We start from the raw sequence: 20,020 nt of genomic DNA, 5'->3' as shown, positions 1-20,020 counted from the left end.
ACTTTATTATCATAAAAAATGTCTTCAGTTACTACTAACTTAAAATTGGCCCTTCTAGTCCATCAATTAAATATGGATATTCATATGATTCTGTTTCAACACTAGAGCAAACCATAGAATTATCCCTTTCATGTTCACGAATGGAACTCAAAGCAATATATTGCGACAAGGGTAAATAATTTTTCTCAAAATCATAAAGATAACTTAAAGTAATAAATGGTAAGGGGAATAACCATGATGATAAAATCCAACCTCCGTCAAACCCTGCTAAAGTACCTGTCATAGTTAATTGGAATAATAAAATACCAACAATGACTCTTCTAAAGATTAGTGGCCATACTTTCCCCGTAGAATGAGGTAAATGATCAGTGGCGTATATTAATTGATATTTATAAACATAGAATCCAATAATAAAGTATACCAAACTGGACACCAAAAGTTTTGTACTCATAACACTGTATAACAAAGTTATAATTAATATTAATATTGGCTGTGGTAATTGAAGACCAAAATTGAAAATTGGTGGATTATAAAGTTCATTTCTTTGTCTTGGTGTCTTGGCTTGAATTTTCACCAATGGGAACCCAATTAAACTACCAGCTAATAACAATTTGAAGGGGAACATACCAATACCTTGTAAAATTATTAAATCAACATAAAATAATGACATTTCCTTTACAGAGGTTGCCAATTGATATGCAATCTTGGTGGTATCACTTAAATAGCCCCAATAATTTGATGCTGTCCCTGCTAAAGTGAAAACTAAAAACAAATTGACGAAAATGTAAAAGAAATTTTTAGATACTAATGAAATCTCCTCTTCACTGTATGAAACTAACCCTTGACGACTTGTTAAATATTCATAAAAATATGGGATCCCCACATTCATTAATGTGAAAAGATATGTAGGTAATAATCCTGTAACAATATTTTCCGCCCAGCGATGTTCCTTTAATATTTTACCCAAACTTGGCCAAAACTTAGAAATGGATCTCAGGTTTAATAATGTGGCCAAATATGAAACTGGGATAATCAAAAATATACTAGATATACCAATGAAAACAGTCACTGAATAAATCTTCGTTAATCGTTCCTTTCTTGATAAACAAACATTATCCCATTTTATATCATGAGGTGCAGGTGCTAATCTAGTAATAAAATAATGTACTCTAGGGTCTAACACTGCTTGTGCTGCCATTTGTGCATTGGCAACAGAATCCATTGTAACAAATGCAGTTGGAGTAGCAGAAAAATGTTTCTTTCTTGCTTCTATGATCTCCTCATCAATGAATTTTAATTGCTTTTCTAAATGATCGATAGCATCTATTTTCTCACCAAATAATCCAAAAAGCCCTGTCCTGATTGTCGGTCTTTCACCTAACCTAACTTCAGAGTATAAGACATTATCCTCCTCTGGTCTTTCTCTTCCTCCTTGAGGAACATTAGCTATTACCCTATCGGTTACAGCAGTGTTCGTATTTGTAGTTCCGCTGTCAGGAGCCATGTTTGATGGATCTGTAGTATTTCTTCCTAAAGGATAATATTCGACATTTGATTCATAGTTACGATTACGAAGACTAGAAGGACATTCGGCATATTTCAATTCTAACTCCTTCAACACATTCTTTCTATAATGGAACAATCTATTTAACGGCCCCCATTCACGGCATATAGTAATTGACGACACTGTTCCTATTTTCAATTGCTCAATCCTATTTTTCAAAGCTTGTTTATCGCGTAATTCAATGGGGATACCAGACAATCTTATAGTTCTATCTGTTAATGTGTTTTGTCTTCCCAAGTAAATCTGTCTGGTGTTAACTATAAGTTTTGTTTGAGATATTAGCATGTAAATAGCCAAGAATGTGAAGAGATATGTAAATATCACATACATCCATAGGTATAAATTTGCCCGTTCAGGCGCTTCGATGGGTATATCTTGGCTAATAGTAAGATGTCTTTTCACAAAGGAATTAGTCATTCCTAGGTAACTATTATTATTATCAGATCCATCATCATATTGGCCTGTGAAATGATACCTTATTGGCGATATTATCAAGATGGCAAAAACACAATAAGTAGCTAATAATTTGATACACATCTTGAAAAAACATAAGAACACAAACGCATCCAGTCCAGCATATTCTAATACGTGTTTATCAGTAATTTGGAATAAGTTTATTAGCCAACCGAAAAGTTTTGTTTCATCCCACGAGGGTAAATTTAAACTGCCATCATCTTTATATTTCCTACTTGCATATAATCTTGGTAATTTTTTCAGGAGCATAGAAAAGGATAATAATGCAAATAATCCAAGTATTGTAGCAATGGCGGTCTGTGTAGTGACCACCATAGCACTTGGTTTCCTAAAATCATGAGGATCATCATCGTCAGAAATCTTAAGGGACCCTTGTATAGTGTCCGATATAATGCTCGAAATCATGCAAACAACTGTTTAAAAGGTACTTTTGTAGTATAATCAAATAATGTATATGAGTAATGCCTTATACTCTTTCTCTAAAAGAGTTAAGAACTCTCTTTTAAATGGAAGGAACCTTGATCTTAATCAAAAAATCACTCTTTCAGAAGTTACCTTTATTTTGTTTTATTTTAGCAGCACGCGTCACTAACTATAAGTTCTAAGATATATAAGTAACCTTTGTTGAGTAGACTATATATATATATCCGATAGTATATTATGAAAAATGAGGATAAATTGAGTTAATACTGAAAGAATATAAACAGATTCGCCACGCCGTCCTTGCTGCATTTGAAGGATACCTATCAAATTATATAAGTGTTAGTTTAGAAAATATTCCGTCAATAATCGTTGATAAGATGCGACGGATTAAGCACGCCAGTATTGAGCCAAATTGTGTAGATGATCAATGACAATAGGCAACAATGCATTCAAACTACCATTTATTAATGTTTGGAAATGTATCGTGGCGTCTTCCTCAGACATATCTAAATTAAATCTTTCTTGAACTTTCAATATCGCACCGTTTGGATCTATACGGATATCTGGTATATTTGACATTTTCATTAATTCAAATAAATTCAAAATCAAACCTGCATTACGTCTCAAAATAGAATATGCAACAAAACAATAACTTCTAAATTTATTATAATTGGATGATTCAGCTCCACCAAAGGCTTCGACGATCTGTGGGGGTAATTTCATTAAAGGTGGGAATGGTTTAGGGTCTTGACCCAAGATATATCCAAAATCCGCATGGAAAAAATACCCTTCAGGAGTTATTAATAAATTATCAAGATGTCTATCACCAACTCCTAAGATATATGTAATGACACAATAACCTGCGCAGGATTTAACGAAATTGTCCATGACCCAATCCTGAACACCTGATTCTTGTGAACTATCTGGATAATGACCTTTTAAGAATGGAAGAATTCCATGATATTTACTCAATATATCTGCCATGGTATCATTGGGGATAAATTGAATAGCCCCCTCTTGTGGACCGGTAGCTAAAATTTTATAAGGCGTCAATTTCAAATCAACATTTTCATTCTTTAATAATTCATTCATTAGGGAAATAATCTGAACGACTAGTTGATCCTGTCGTAAGTCATCTCCAACTTTATACATTAATGCATATATTGAATTATCTGCTGTCTTAAAGGTTATCTTTAAAGGGGAAAGAGAACTTTTGAAAACTTTAGAACTTTCTGGTATCACATCAATTATTTGAATATTGGGATCCAGTGGTAAATAAATTGTTTTGCTTTTCAATATATGTCTTAATTTTGTTATTAACAGATGATTCAAAAGTTCTACCTTTTTGGTTATTGTATCTCTTAAATTTTTAATCTCTTCACAAATAGAATGTAAACAATTATCAAAAAGAATTTCATCTTTCAAGATTTTCTTATGCTCTTTGGATAACCTACCCCAATATGAATCAAGAATCTGGTTTAAATATGGATTGTCTTGTGATTCTGCCTTTAAGTACCAATAGAAAAAATTCCCCAATCTTCTATTTTTCAAAGCCCTCCGTATTAAAAACTCAGCCAATGGAGATATAACAATAGGTGTCTCTTCCAACGATGTACCGTTCTCTTTAATTGGCTTCATAAGACTCTTCTTAATATTATGCTGTTGCTGTTGCATTGTCCGTTGGTTTGGATGTATGTTTTTAATAGAATTCGTAGTTGCATCAAGAGAACCAGTAGCATTCATATCGACTATTGTGAATTCACTGTTAGTCTTGTCAGTAAAAATTGTGACATTTTCAAAACAAACAGCTTGCACCAATTGAAGAAGGTATAATTCTAGTTCACTATCAGCAGCTTTCTTTAATCTGTTAACAGCATATGACCGCACTGAAAGGTTCTTGAACTTCGAACCTAAAAGTTCGATGGCATCGTCAATATCAATTTCCGCCCATGAATCCATTAATTCCAAGACTTCCCCTCTTTCTGATTCTTCTGCTAAATTTGTACTTTGCAATAATTTGGTCAACGCCTTCTTATTATTCATAAGATAATATCTGTATTTCCAAATGGAACCCTTTTCATGTGCGGTTAATTTTGTTCCTGGTGGATAATTAATAATTTTATTTAAATAATCTCTTTTTTTGGCATTCGGCTTCACTTGTCTATCTAAATTAGAGTGTTTAGCAGCTCTTTCCAACCTTCTGAATTTCTCTTCAATGGGATCTAGACTAAATTGATCAGGATCATAAATCTTCAAAGTTGAATTATATTTATCACCTAATGAAATTTTCAATCTGGCATCAGTCTTATTATGATTTGAATCTATTCCCCCATTACTGATATTATTGTTATTATTCCTCACAATAGAAGCAGTATTGTTTAAGGGCAACATATTATTTGTCAATTCAAAATTATGTAATGTAGGTATTTGGTTTTGAGTATCATTCAATGACTTTTCAACGAAAATGACTGGCATTTCAAAAATTGGGAACTCAATATTCAATACAAAGGTCCCAAGGGGTAATTTCTTAGATTCTTGTAAAGATTCTAATTTCGGAATGGTAATCTTATCCAACCAATCTACTTTTTTTATTTCACCTTGATAATATTTATTTAAATTGCATTGAATAGGATCATTTTCAATAATGTGCACCTCATCTAAATCGTAATCATCATCCTTATTGACGTATTTAAACATTAAAGATTCTTTACCACGTTTTAATTGGAAATCATTGGAGTCATAAATGTAAGTTTCCAGCTGAAAAAAAGGTATTCGTTTAAACCCATCATATTCCCAGATAGTTATCTTCAGTTTATTAGATACATGTAATTGTTTAATTTGAATGGGTAAAGTTAACCAATGGTCCCATTTCCTTGCATGTTTAAATGGTATATATGGTGTAAATATTGGTATTGTTAAATTTCTATCTCTTTCTTGATCAATGACTTGTATTGATACTATGAAATCGCTATTTGGGAACATATTTGAACCTTTTTGGGTCAAAGTTGGGTTTAGAAACCGTTGAGATGCCTTTAATAATGGTTTTTGTCCTTGTAAGGAGCCAATTTTTATTCTTAATGGGATCTCTAAATCTTGGGATATGCAAAAAGTGGTGTTATTGGCAGGCATTTTTGGAAGATTTTTACAGAAAAGAAAAGGAGTTTCTATTCATGTGCTTTACTAATACCCTGGAATGAAAATGATCAACTAGCCGACCACTTCATAGATTATATTCCAACAAATATTCTGTTGTTGTTTGTTGTTCTCATTTGAGTTTGCTCATTTGATGAAATACTGAAAATCTATAGTTAACTTTAGTTTCCCTTTATATTCGAAAGACGACTTGATATGAAAACAGAAACAAACTAGGACTAAGATGGAAAGGTGCCTATAATGATGAATTCAAGTGTAATAATACCGTCAGGACTATTTATAAGGCCATTAACATCTCTAGTCAAAAGAGACATTTCAATCTTTTCCACAGTCCAAGCAGAAAATCAGGATAGGAATGGGAATGGAGACATTGCGACTACTTATCCCATTGATTCCTCTGCTCGGACGATAAGACATTTACAGTTTATCAAAAAGATTCCATTCACGAAAGGCATTTTAATTCAAGAGAAGATTGTTAGAGCCCAGTTAGATATGAAAGAATTACAATCGAAAATCAAAAAAAGACTTAATGAATTACATGAAGAGCATGGAGACTCCGCTAGGATTAATGACAATGAAAAATCAATCATCGATAATATACTATTGATGAAACCAAACCCAGTGGTCTTAACTTTTGAATTTGAACCCACGTATACTGGTGGTAAAAGGATTAAAAAGACGATAACTCAAGAACAAGTTGATAGATTTGAAAATTTCCAGCCAACAACCACAACTGAAGATGTTGTACAACCATTGAAACCTAAATTTGTTCAGGTGGAAAGAGGTGGTCAAATTACATACCATGGACCGGGACAAATGGTGGCGTATATTATATTGGATTTGAAAACATTCCATAAGTTTCCTGCGAAATGTCTAGTATCGACTATTGAAAAAGCTACTATGCAAACACTATATAACGTTAAAGATTTACACTTAAGATCACAATTGACCCAAAATACGGGAGTTTGGGTTGATGAAGATGACAAAATTGCAAGTATCGGAATACATGTAAGAAGATCAATTACATCTCATGGAGTGGCGATTAATGTTAATCCAGAATTATTATATATGAATTCCTTTGAAATGTGTGGTTTGCCAAATAAAAGGGCTACATCAATTGAGGAACAGAGGGTTTCAAGTGATAGTAAGATTGATGTTCAAGATGTAGCAGTTGAATTTGTGAAAAGTCTTGCTAAATTGTTAGGTATCAACAAAGTGGAACGAATGCAAGCAGACGATATGCCTGTATAGACCTTGCCCAGTATTACGTATGAATGTGTAACTGTACTTGTAAATATATGTGAAAGAAAGTAGAGCAATATATCTTATTATGAAGCAATTTTAATTATTTGAATATATATACACATGTAGATACTTATATTTTTATATCATCATAATTGGTCCTGTATTTATTATGTTTTGTTTAGAGAAAAAAGTGTTTTAAAGTGAATGCAAAAATACCCATAGATATGGCACCTAGAGTGAATAATGGAAGGAAATTATGCGAATACGTCTTTTCCCGCTTGTTTCCCTTATCAATGTAACAAGGCTGTCGTACACTCCCTTTATTTATAGTTTCTCTATTATCGTTGGTAGCATGTTTTTCCTTATCCATTCGTGGTTTCTCAGTTTTGCTTTCAGTTTCGGTATCGACAACAATAGTGTCTCCATCTTGTTGTTTCTCCTTTGTTTTCTCTTTCATTTCATCATAATCTTTCAGTAATTGAGAATTTTTATATCTTTCAACTTCCAATCTTGTTCTTAAATCTTCCAATTCCAATTCAATTTCTTTCAATCGATTATTATTTTCAATTTCGTCCAGTTTAAATTGCTTTTCCATAGCATGTTGATCATTTTCAATATCATTTAATTCCTTTTGATGATCTTTCATCAACGATTCCTGTTGTTTAGTCAATGCTTGTCTTAAATTATTTTGTAAATGAGATAAATGTTTATCATTCCTTTCGGTCAACAATTTATGTAACTTGTCCAATTCATTAGAATAATCCATTAGGAAAGTTTCAACAGATTTTGCAGTTAAAAGTTGATGATTGTTCAAAGATACCGTAACTCCAAAGGATTTAATCACATCAATCAATTTCTTATTTGTTCCAATGGAATTATTAATGAAAATACCACTTAATATTTCATTATTATCATCCGATCCGAATAGGGTCTCCTCTAATGTAATTTCATCCACAACATCACCAAACAACGTAGTTTCAAAACCAGCCTTCAGTAAATCGTCACCCGCTATTGTTGTGGCATCACTACTCGCTGTTCTTGTTGTGGTGTCATCATTGTCAACTAGAGGTAGTATAAAGATATCTTCAATGAAAGCACTAATTTTCCTATGATCAAACTTAGTATCAATATCGGTCCCCAAATCCAACACATCGCCGATATTTAATTCTTTATCTTGCGAATCAGTCAATCTTTCACCATTGACGAATGTTCCATTACTTGATTTCAAATCTTTAATGTATATGGATCCATTTGTGGGGTTACAACTTAACAATGCGTGATTTCTTGATAGGACTCTTGAATCGAAGTATCCATTATCTTGTCTAACTTGAATTATTGAAGAACAAGAAGTTGCTGATAGATCAATTGATGCATTGTTATTATTATTATTATTATTATTTGAGGATGATGAGCATGAGGAAGAAGAAGGCGGGGGTGGTTGCGGTGGAGCATTAGAGGCAGCAGTGGGGTTAGCTACTGGTCTACCGAATTTCAATCCGTTAGGTTTGAAAGGTACAATTAAATATTTTGTATCGAATGTACTATTTAATGATTTTAATACCATGATTTTAGTGTATTTTTCTCTTGGTTTTAGAGTCACGTTGTATGATTGTCGTTCTTGTTGTTTTAAATGCTTCCTGATGGAATGAGACGGTAGAGATCCATCTTTCATCATTGATTTATTATTCTGTTGTCTTTGTCGCTGTTGAGAGTGATGATGAGAATGAGAATGAGAATGGTCATGAGAATTATAATCCTTTTGTTGTTGTTGATAATTGTGAGATTGATGATGAGTGTCTAATACAGTGGACATTATATTTGCATTGTCTGTATTGTTCATTGAATATCGAATATTGTATTGAAAAAGAAAAATCCGATATGTAGTACTTTCCTCCACTCACCGGGGATCTATCTATTGCATTCAACTGGAAGATATGCCTCTTATTATCGTTTGTTCACCGACTTGGATCTTGATTATCGATCTTGATTAATTTCACTTGATTTGTTTGTGGGGGGATGCCTTTAAACATTAAAATACGCGTTTTTACATTTAAGGAACAATAAGAGAACTTAGATTTGATACAAAGACATAGACAAAGACAAAACCAAACAATATATTGAAAAAAAACTAACTCTATTGAAGAAGATTAGAGTACTGATACTTGTATTGATGTTGGTACTGGTACCGATAGGTCTTCGTCTTAATCTCCTAGTGGTGTTTATCGAGAAATAGGTAGCGAAGATATGGACTATTATCATATGTCTTAGAGTGCCTAAATTATATATACTAAAAATATATAAAAATAGTCATAATAATATATTCTATATTATTATTTCTTGTGTTCATACTATTGAATAGAATGGAAAGGATATTATTCATTATCACGAAAAAAAAATCGTTGAAAGTCGTTAAAAGTTCATTATATAATTGAGAGAATTAAAGTAGATGAGATAGAGTTGTAATGTAATGTGTATATGATATGCGGGACGGTTCATTCGTTAGTAATAGGGCATTCTTCTATGGTAAGATTAGTATAATGATTACTTATACTACCTTCCAATGCAGTTAATTTAGCACTAATACTTATTAAAGTGGGATCACTTGTTGTTATAGCTATTTTCTCTAATTCCATGACTACTTTATTATCAAATGTAACACATCGACTTAAATATTTTTGGGCTTGTTGTAAAGTAGTAGTTTCAGTGTTGAATGTAGACATCATTAAATTATTTAATAATGATGGTTGTTCTAATTGAACACCATTTGATTTCAAAATATCAGTTAAATTTTTAGATCTATTTGACTTCAATTCATCTTTAACTTTATCAGTTAATGATTTCCCCGTTTGAGGATCAATTTCACACCACGGTTTTTTGGTAACTTTTTCCAAATTTCTAAAATCGATACTAATTTCATTTTTGAAAAGTACCAATTCTAATGAAATTTCATGATGTGTGGATTGTGAAATCAAGTGAGAATCTTGAAACATTTCCTTCATCATTTCATTATTATTATAAGGGAAAATCAATTGTTCAGGAGGGTTTGTCAATAAATCTGTGGAATCATTTAACAAATTTAAGACTGTTCCAAATTTCTTAATGAATTCCAAGATATCATCAATCAATTGTAAATCTTCTAATAATTGTAAGATATGTTCCATGTTTTCATGTATCCTTTTAATTTGTAATAATGGATAATTTTTGCCCGTGTTCATTCTGAAAAGTATTTGTTTCCCCTTTTTAAATTCGTTAAATTTGACCATTGCTTGGAAATCTAATATATAACCACCACGTCTTGTAATGATACCTCTAATGGAGGGGCAATTATTTGAAGTCGATGCAGCAGAAGATGATGAAGAAGATGTGGAAGAATCATTTTGAACTGTTCTAGTTATGGTGGACATATTTTTATTTGTAGTTGCGGTAGCGTTTGCAGAAGTATTTGAGATGGGCATTTTAAATATTTGATCACTGTTTAGCATGGCTAAACATTTCTCTACATTATCTATAATGTTTGGTAATTCAGGTTTAATTATTTCGTTGATTAACCAATGACGTTCCTTCGCATGATCAGATTTTGAATTGAAATTTTCTACACCACCAAAATAATCATTTGGATACAATTGAGTGGTCATTTATCTGTGTGTATCTGTGTGTTTTGTGTTTTATTTATTCGAGGTATTTTATGTTTTATCTTCTCCTTTTAGTGGTTTTGTTTCGAAGTAGGTATAACTTGCACCTGGCACTCACTATAGTTGTAGTTGTAGTTGTAGTTGTAGTACTTTTCATATTGAAGTTTACATACAGATGGCAATATTATATATATTATATGCCTTTGATAATATATGTGTCGTTTCCACTCTGTTTCCATCTTGTTTCCAACAGCCAAACTGCTTCCCAGTGTCCAATATCTCTTGCGACGGCTAACTATCCACTATGGTGATCGATATATATAGTGTAGGGTTGGCCATGATCTATTAACCACCCACCGCCCGGGTGTTCATGTGTAGAATCCCATCCCTAAGTCTATAACCCTAGGGTTTTTAGCACTTACAACCACTCCACTCCACTTCTCGGCCGAGTACTCTGGCCCTCCCCCTCTCCCGCGGAAGAACGTTCCGTGGACAACACCACACCACACCATATAGTAAATATACGCACGGTTACTTAATCAACAACACATAATATAATATAATGGCCGAAACTCCAGGAAAATGTGTCAGAAGTTAGACGTTAGATATTAAATGTATATCCAGATATTATATTATTATGACTATTATTACCATTATTATAATCCATCATAATCATATTGAAAAATTAATTCATTAACTTAACTCTTTATCAAAACATCAAACACATATGAGAGTGCATATTCACGAAAGACCTCTAAATAAATTATTTATAAATTCAACTACGCGAATAATATATGGAAAGTGCAGTGGGGGTGATTCATAATTAAGGAAACTCCGAGACTTACAAAAAAAAAAAGCAACATGCACACAAAGGAATAACTCACATGGAAGGCAATGTGGTAAAGTACAGTATACTACTTTGACAAGAGGGACATTTTTCCCATGTATATTGGCATCCTTATAAAATATGCGGTCGAGATAATCGTGTCTTGAATCCATATCGCCATCTTGGTCTTTTATATGCATAGACTAGTTGACAGCTGATCTCATCGCATCTCAAAATATACTTCTTGATATCGCGTATTTAAACAAGTAAGCAGAAACTATCCCTGTCTCAATCCCCTCTTCAGATTCTTGATGTTGGCTTCTTTCATTATAGCTTATAATAAAACCTAATAAAAAAAACTATCATTACACTAGCGTACAATACCGGTAACAATGAAATCACAATCAAGGTTTTCAAAATTTTTGAAACATTTAGAAATCCCAGTCCATGAAAGAGAAACGGTAAATTTCCTAAGAAACCCAGATTTACAACCAATCATCTCTAGAAACCAAACATGGGGGTTCTGGTCCAATTTCGCCTATTGGGGTGTAATGTCTTGGAGTGTCGGTACATGGATGAGTGCATCATCTGCTCTTTCCGTGGGCTTAAGTTACGGTGAAACCATCGGTACATTCATCATCGGCGATGTCCTCACTATAATTTTCACTTTAGCTAACTCATACCCAGGTTACGATTGGAAAGTTGGTTTCACTTTGAGTCAAAGATTCGTGTTCGGTATTTATGGATCAGGATTTGGAATCCTCATTAGAATCCTTATGAGTATTGTAAATTATGCATCAAATGCTTGGTTAGGTGGGTTATGCGTTAATATGATCTTGGATTCATGGTCACATCATTATTTACATTTACCAAATACTTTGACTCAAAAAGTGGCTATGACTACTAAAGAATTAATTGGATTCATCATTTTCCATATCATTACCATGTTTTGTTATTTAATGAAACCATACCAGGCAAATTATCTAATGATATCATCATGTGTTGCCACTTGTTTCGCTATGATGGGGATGGTTATCTATTTAACGAAAGAGAATGGTGGTGTGGGTGATTTATTCGTATCCACAAAATCAACAGCAAAGGGTTCAGATAAAGCATGGGCTTGGGTTTATATGGTTTCATATTGGTTCGGGTCCGTGAGTCCAGGTTCTACAAATCAATCTGATTTTTCAAGATTCGGTTCATCTCAAACTGCAATTTGGTTAGGCACTATTATGGCTTTATTAATCCCAACAACTTTAACACCCGTCTTTGGTGTCATTGGTGCATCTACAACTGAACAATTGTATGGTACTCAATTATGGCAACCAATGGATATTTGTGATTATTGGTTAAGACAAAATTATCATCCTGGTGCTCGTGCTGCTTCATTCTTTTGCGGATTAGCATTCGTTTCTTCTCAAATCTCTTATACTATTTCAAATGCAGGTTTTGCATCTGGTATGGATTTGGCTGGTGTATTACCTAAATATATTGACATTAAAAGAGGTGCCATTTTCACTGCTTTAGTATCTGTCGCACTTCAACCATGGAATTTCTATAATTCTTCATCTACGTTCTTAACCGTAATGAGTTCATTCGGTATAGTAATGACTCCAATTATCTCTGTTATGATTTGTGATAATTTAGTAATTAGGAAAAGACAATATTCAGTATCTCAAGCTTTCGTAATACATGGTGAATATTATTTCAATAAGGGGTTCAATTGGAGAGCATTCGTCGCATGGGTAGTTGGTATGACACCAGGTTTACCAGGTATAGCATGGCAAGTTAATAATAATTATTTCCATAATAAAGGTATAGTGAACTTCTTTTATGGGGATTCCTTCTTCTCATTTGCCATATCATTCTTACTTTATTGGTTCTTGTGTGTCGTTTTCCCATTCCAAATTAATATCTTGCATGATGATAAAGACTACTGTGGTGCATTCACTGATGAGGTCGCTAGATCCAAAGGTATGGTTCCATTTAGTGAAATTACTGAAGAAGAAATTGAAGCATTTAAATTGGGATCATTAGATATTACTTATGTTACTAAAGACTCTGCTCAAAATGACCATCATACGGAAACAAAAGAAATTGCAATCTCAAAGACAACTTCTGCTAATACTGATGAATATGAACTTGTAGCTGATACAACAGAAAATAGTGAACTGGAAAGTTCTGGCATTCACGAAAGGGGACAAAAGTAGTTTTGTTGCCATTCAACTTCAAAGTTTGATATATTTATCACCATATTTTTTTAACATTAAATTATTCTTTTTAAATTTTATAGATAGAAAACAAAGAACAACAAGAAAAAGGCACAAATTTTTTTTACGTTTTAAGGTTGTAACGGTTAATCCTCAAGTTGTGATAATATTGATTAAATTCATTGTTACATTGTAATTTTTTTATATATACAAGGCTTAGAATTTGCATAGAATATTTATCTTGGAATATATAAGTGGAAGCAAGAACCTCTTAAAGATGTAAAAAATATTGCCCAAATTAATTCATGACATCGTTTGTCGTATTCTATCATAAACTTCCAATAACGTTCTTTTCGACTCGTTAGTCCTTTGCCAATAACTTTGGTATTTCCCAACAATATCATTAACTACTTCATTTTTTGTAAGCTGACCTTGACATATTTTTTTTAAATCTTCCTCCATCTCTCTTCTTTGAAAAGGTTTTGCAAACGAATCTTCTAACCCAATCGCTTCAAAACCATGAACTAAGGCAATACCTAAAACAGTTGGTTGAAAAAACGTATCCTTCCCAACTTTCTCACTCTTGATATATTTCCTTGTCTGTATTTTTTCAATATGATCAGCAATCGTAGCATCTGTACCAATTCCATTAGCATCCATAAGCATAATTAACTCACTTTCTGTCATAGGTTTTGGTGGTGAAGTATGTCCAAAATTCATCTCAGCTTTACCGATCTCACATTCTTGGTTGATTTCCAGTCTTGGTAATCGTTTTGTAGTTTCCCATTTGGCCCATGGATAAACATCTAAAAAATTTCTTTCCAAAACAATTAATCCACTGGCAACAAATCTTTCATCTGCCCAATCTAAAGTTAAAGTAGTAGATTGACCCTTCGCATCTTCAGAACAACATGCTAAGAAATGTCTAACAATATATTCATATACTCTTTTCTCATCTGGCGTCAAATTTGCATTGGGACCTACACTTACTACTGGATGGATCGGTGGATGCGCCTTATCGTCATGGGTACCACTTCGTGGAAATCTAAATTTATTCGTATTTGAAGCATCATCAGATAATAATCCCTCTGCGTAAGAAGCCCAGGCTGTCCTATTATTACTTTGGTCCAATTGGGCTCGATTTCTCACCAGAGATTGAAGATCCATTGCTTGTGGGAATATATCTGTTTCAGTTCTAGGATAAGACACAAACCCCTTTTGATATAGTTTTTCAGCAGCTGCCAATGACTTTTTTGCATTCAATCTTAAGAATCGAGCACAATTTCTCTGTAATTCAACAGTAGTTAAAGGTAAGGGACGATATTTTGAAGTAGGTTTAGATATCAAATCTACCACTTTTGCCTTGTCACCAGCTGTTTCTAAGCATGTCTCATAGAACGCTAAGACACTCAGTCTATCAAATAAATGACCTCTATCCCATTGGAACGTTGTAGATGCACCAGACTCGGGGTCCTTGATTACAAGTTGAATGTACCAAAATTCTTCAGAAACAAAATGTTTTATTCTTTCATATCTATCAACTACAAATCCTAAAGTTGGAAATTGACATGCCCCATAAGAAATAATTGTCGGTGGTTCTTTCGCTCGAGAACTCATATTACCATTACTAGATATAGATGTTTGTGATCGGTTCCAAGTTTCAACTTTCGCCTTCATAGTATTAGTTAACAATCTTGTAAATGTCACACCTGTCCTCAAATCCAATTCTATTCTTGCACCCACTGCATCGACACTTTTCAAATCTAATCTTTGCGGCCTCCTTGCTGCATTCAATACATGTCTTCTTTCTAAATGAGAAAAATTTGCCCTATATACTTGTGAATTTGTTAATCGACTGTTCCCTTTAAGTGCTTCTTGAAAGATTTCCCAACCTATATACTCACCTTCTCGATCACAATCTGTCCAGATCATCAAGAAATCGGCATATCTTGCCTCTCTCTTAATATTTGCAGCGATTTTCTTCTGATTATTATCCATTTCTGTGGACAATGGAGCTGTAAACAATTCATCAATCCGGCATTTATTCCATCCATATATATCAGGTCTGAAATCTACACTAGTTAAATGACCAGCAACACTGGTCATTGTGACATCACAATCATTAGTTGATACAAAGGGGAATCCATCAAATTTGAAATCATAGTTCTTAACATATGTATATCCAGAATCTCGAGAATTGCAGCTACCACCTCCAAGAATTTGAGATACAGCTTTTGCAATGGAATTCTTTTCTGCCACACATAATACCTTCATGTGGACTTGATAGTGGGTGGAGGCTTCAATAGACCGTCGCCTTATATGTATTCTTTTTATGTCCTGATCAGTCTCGATGCTCAAACCACCAGGGTCCTTCTCAATGTTTTTGTATTTTATATATACATTTGGCGTTAATTACATGACTATTTTTTTTTTTTTTTCTTCAGATGAACCTCAAGAGATGAGCTCGAGATAAACCAAAAATTAAAACACAGAATAATTGGAACTTAGGTAGAAGAAGATGGACGATGGAAAATGGAAAATTCATTTCTCATTTCACGACTATTTTATCCTCTGTCTTGGAAAGAAACCATGTATCTGATCAAAATACTGCTTTGACAAGGTTGCTTGTCGTTTTGAGAAATAAATTGACTATTCATGTTGAGGGAGTACTTTTGGAAAGACAAACTTCAGTCATACTTGATGGGTCAGATGATCTTGTAGGTTTCCTCGATCAGCTATGGAGAGATATTATTATACCTGTTTTCGATTGGTTCCAAAATTGGAAAGATGCATTAATAATTAATAGCAATCAAAAATGTAACTCATTCTGGAAAATGAAGAGAGTATTAATCAAAACTTTCAAACTAATACATAAAATATATTATGGTTTACTCGAGCTGTTTATCAAGAAGTATGATACTGCATTTGTTATACCGAATGGTATAATTACGAGACTTAATCTAACCTCATATAATGATGACAAGGAAAACAAGTACCAATTACATCCATCCAGCTCCTTTACCGTTCTAATAATGAAGACATTTCATTGCTGTTTAAACTATCTAGGGTTGGTACATTTCCAAACTTCGATGATTGAAAAGGTACCTGGTTCAACTTATGAAATAACCGATTTCAAGAAATCCATACGATATTTGGAATTAGCATCTTTAGTTTTACCAGCAATCGGGAACACATATTACTTTAAGGCTAAGATCCACATTCAGTGTGAAGATTTCGCCAATGCTATTTTTGAAATAATGAGAGGTTCTTTGGTTCGTTTACCTGAATATGATGAATCATTTGAACTACTTCGACGAATCATGTGTCCAAATAAAGATAATGATATACATTTAATATTGAATCAGAAATTGAAAGAATTACATAAACAAGATGTAGAAATTAATCCAGATATGGATTCTAAGATTATTGAATCATATTTTATTACACTTTTCGGAACATACTTTACCACAATAATGTGGGGAAGTACTATACAAAATACTGATACACAAATTGAGATGGCTCAAGCACTAAAGGTTATATTCTATGAAAGACTGAAAACAAACTTTGTCGATAATATGGATATTGTATTTAAACAAGTTGTCATTGTCATCGGTGGAATGCATCTAATGGCAAATGAAAAGGGAAATTCAAGTGCACTAGTCAAGGAATTAAATAAAATTAAATTGTCAAATTATATTATATATTTGGAATTTGTATTTGATTGGATTACAAATATTACGCATAATATAATAATACCGTTTTGGCTGATAAACATTGAAAACAATCATCAATATTTGGCAATAATTCGAGTAGTTCTATGTTGGGTTAAATCAAATCGTGGTATACTTCACTATTCTCATCGTCACGATGGCTTTTGCCAAGTTATTGCTAACCTAATAAATGGGATGATTAAAAGTGATTCTTTTGCCCTAGAAGCTGTTTCTTCCCGTCGACCCAGAAGGGATCACTTCTTCCATGAAGATATAATCTTAAAGGAATTTTCATGTGTGAACTTTTCCCTTACAGATTTTAATGACTCTCCAATTTTTGATTCTTCAAATAAACTAGATAGATTAATTGGATCAACATCAACGGATGCAAGAAGGACTTGCGTAGAAGAAAATAAGTTACGATTACAATCAATTTTTGTTTCAGGGAAGAAATTCTTGGAGAAGAATGGAGCAGGTATTCTATGGAATGATAAACTTAATGCATATGAATTACCTAATGAAATAATTGATTCCACCTCAACTAATACAACTCTTGAACCGCCTGGCTCATTTTCCTCTGTTGAAAATAAAACCTTAAGGCTTAACAAAGAGTTGTTAGATAAATTCTTAAAGGAGGAATCAGAGATCAGCATAAATCATACAAATAGTAACGCATTTGACGGCCATATTGATAATAGGCACGATCAATCGATTTCTATTTTGGGATCACACGATGTCGAAGTTTCCGGAAATAATATCAGTATACAAGCTTTTGAAAGTTCCAGTCAATACGAAATGACAGATGAAGTTTTATCTTCTCAATGTAAGAATAATATTGTTCAATCTGTGCCTGGAAATACTGATATAGTGAAATCTTCTTCTTCCCTCATTTCTTCTGCAGAAGTACATTATATGAATGAAATGAAAATCTTGTCGTCATCGATAGAGACATCAACACAACAAACAACGTCAGTACCATTTGTTCAGCTAGAGAGTGATTGATTAATTAATATTATGTAACTCTGCTCAATAAGTTCCTTTATATCTTAACTCCATAGTATGTGTCTAGACTATACTTATAATATTAGATGGATCTATCTAAAAAATAGAAGAGCAAAGGAAAGTAATATTTTCCTGATCCTGTAAAACGGTATTGTCAATGTTATTGGTAATAGCTGGGCAGTATTTCCAGCTTCCATGATGAAGAGATCTAAGCTGGCGCTGCCATGTTCGAAAGAAGATATTCTGACTTGGGATTGAATAACCATGTTTGAGTTGTGAATAATTCTAAATTGATATAGTCGATTGATAATGGGATGTTTTTTCTACACACCCTATCTGAAAAATACTAAAAAAATTAACTCTAATATAAGATATACACTAGAACTTCTCCAATCGTTCTTTGGATTTTATTCTTTCATTATATACAATTTTCTTATAATCTAACATCTCTTCTTCTTATTCTGTTTCATCTTAGTGTATAATTGTCCGCAATACTTATATGGGTTAGCGCTGAGGTTTTGTTTAGTTTTTGTTGTTTAGTATTTCTTTTTCAGGAGAAAATAGAAACCAAATCTTTTTAATATTTAAGTTTGAAATATAAACAAAAAAACGGGCACAAAATAATTCTGTTGGAAAGTGTTGGAATTTAATATGCTAAATTGTGTGATGTGTCTGTTAAGTCCTATAACTATATTAACGAAGAATTTTTCTTCCATACATATTTTACATAAGTATACTTTTTTCATAGTACGTTTTTCAGCAAAATTGTATCCGGATTTAAATTTCATCATCTGGTATATTCCCTCCAATTAATATCCTCTCAAATGCTTTTTTTCACTAAAATATCTCTTCGTTTATATTGCTCATGTAAAAAAAAATAGCTTCTAATTGATTCCTTGTCGACATCGAAATACTTTTGTTGGGTGTAATGTTCGAGTCCGCTGCTAAAGCTTTTTGATTTTAAAAAATCCTTTATTCAGGCTAGTCAATTAAGGTTTATACACATGAAAAAATCGGACATCAAGTCGTTGGAACAACCCAGCTGAATGACTAGGAATAAAAAATAGTTCAATACTATTTTTTGAAGTAAAGTCTTAAATTTCATCGCTTGAATGGGAAAAATGACCATCCAACTTTAAAAATCTAGGTTGAGGCTCAACAGATGGACCTGAATCTTCAACCGTCTTTTTGGGTTTGTAAATGGAAAACGTTTTGTAAGTACGTACAGTAAAAAGTTCTCACCATTGATAAAATCACTCTAGGTTCTCCCGAAATGCCAGTGGGAAGAATCCTTACTAATATGATTTTATTAGTGGTCTTAGAGGATTTTTTGGAGAATGAAAAAGGCATTTGAAAGGATATTAATCGGAGGGAATATACCAGAGGATAAAATTGAAATCCAGGTGAAGCGTTTATTGGATGCTAATGAAAAAACCATACGATGATAGATTCCGTACAACACCCAAACAACAGAAGGAGACAAGGCCTTCCTGTTTGGATAGCAGCATCATAGTGGATGAGGACGAAGGGGGCTTTGGTAATGAAGATGATATAAGATTTACCTTCAACCTACCTGAATTATCCGACTCACCTCCCAACTCTCAAGAATTGAAGGATCTTGAACTACCATCCAATGAACCGCAAAGTTCATCCTTGGTTAACAATCAACCTCTAATATCGAGATTGAAGAAGTATGTAATAGCGTCTTCGAAAAGCAAAAGCCTGCTGAAGAAGACTATGAAAGGCTTTCATTTAGTTTTACAGAGATCACTGACCCTAAC

The 20,020-nt window shown here is 33.2% G+C and overlaps 8 protein-coding genes across 8 annotated transcripts; 3 read left to right on the top strand and 5 right to left on the bottom strand.

Annotated features, from left to right (window-relative positions):
* Nucleotides 1-34: 34 nt before the first annotated feature.
* On the bottom strand, nt 35-2,443 carry CSC1 (Csc1p; the record flags this gene model as incomplete). The annotated part of the gene is made up of 1 exon (XM_003671187.2): nt 35-2,443. The coding sequence occupies one exon, from the start codon at nt 2,441-2,443 to the stop codon at nt 35-37; it is 2,409 nt and encodes an 802-aa protein (XP_003671235.2).
* A 405-nt stretch (nt 2,444-2,848) lies between these two features.
* On the bottom strand, nt 2,849-5,590 carry VPS34 (phosphatidylinositol 3-kinase VPS34; the record flags this gene model as incomplete). The annotated part of the gene is made up of 1 exon (XM_003671186.2): nt 2,849-5,590. One exon carries the CDS (start codon nt 5,588-5,590, stop codon nt 2,849-2,851), a length of 2,742 nt encoding a protein of 913 aa, XP_003671234.2.
* Nucleotides 5,591-5,854: 264 nt separating this feature from the next.
* LIP2 (lipoyl(octanoyl) transferase LIP2) lies at nt 5,855-6,865 on the top strand (the record flags this gene model as incomplete). The annotated part of the gene is made up of 1 exon (XM_003671185.2): nt 5,855-6,865. One exon carries the CDS (start codon nt 5,855-5,857, stop codon nt 6,863-6,865), a length of 1,011 nt encoding a protein of 336 aa, XP_003671233.2.
* A 172-nt stretch (nt 6,866-7,037) lies between these two features.
* FAR10 (Far10p) lies at nt 7,038-8,699 on the bottom strand (the record flags this gene model as incomplete). The annotated part of the gene is made up of 1 exon (XM_003671184.2): nt 7,038-8,699. One exon carries the CDS (start codon nt 8,697-8,699, stop codon nt 7,038-7,040), a length of 1,662 nt encoding a protein of 553 aa, XP_003671232.2.
* Nucleotides 8,700-9,351: 652 nt separating this feature from the next.
* RAV2 (Rav2p) lies at nt 9,352-10,494 on the bottom strand (the record flags this gene model as incomplete). Its single annotated transcript, XM_003671183.2, has 1 exon — nt 9,352-10,494. The coding sequence occupies one exon, from the start codon at nt 10,492-10,494 to the stop codon at nt 9,352-9,354; it is 1,143 nt and encodes a 380-aa protein (XP_003671231.2).
* Nucleotides 10,495-11,709: 1,215 nt separating this feature from the next.
* Nucleotides 11,710-13,527, top strand: THI7 (thiamine transporter THI7; the record flags this gene model as incomplete). The annotated part of the gene is made up of 1 exon (XM_003671182.2): nt 11,710-13,527. The coding sequence occupies one exon, from the start codon at nt 11,710-11,712 to the stop codon at nt 13,525-13,527; it is 1,818 nt and encodes a 605-aa protein (XP_003671230.2).
* Nucleotides 13,528-13,830: 303 nt separating this feature from the next.
* TOP3 (DNA topoisomerase 3) lies at nt 13,831-15,801 on the bottom strand (the record flags this gene model as incomplete). The annotated part of the gene is made up of 1 exon (XM_003671181.2): nt 13,831-15,801. The coding sequence occupies one exon, from the start codon at nt 15,799-15,801 to the stop codon at nt 13,831-13,833; it is 1,971 nt and encodes a 656-aa protein (XP_003671229.2).
* A 251-nt stretch (nt 15,802-16,052) lies between these two features.
* Nucleotides 16,053-18,239, top strand: EST1 (Est1p; the record flags this gene model as incomplete). The annotated part of the gene is made up of 1 exon (XM_003671180.2): nt 16,053-18,239. One exon carries the CDS (start codon nt 16,053-16,055, stop codon nt 18,237-18,239), a length of 2,187 nt encoding a protein of 728 aa, XP_003671228.2.
* Between the last annotated feature and the right edge of the window lie 1,781 nt (nt 18,240-20,020).

The sequence above is a fragment of the Naumovozyma dairenensis genome, chromosome 7, assembly GCF_000227115.2.
Source record: "Naumovozyma dairenensis CBS 421 chromosome 7, complete genome".
Classification (NCBI taxonomy): domain Eukaryota; kingdom Fungi; phylum Ascomycota; class Saccharomycetes; order Saccharomycetales; family Saccharomycetaceae; genus Naumovozyma; species Naumovozyma dairenensis.
Note: the sequence above shows the minus strand (reverse complement) of the source record. Positions and strands in the feature narration are given on the sequence as shown.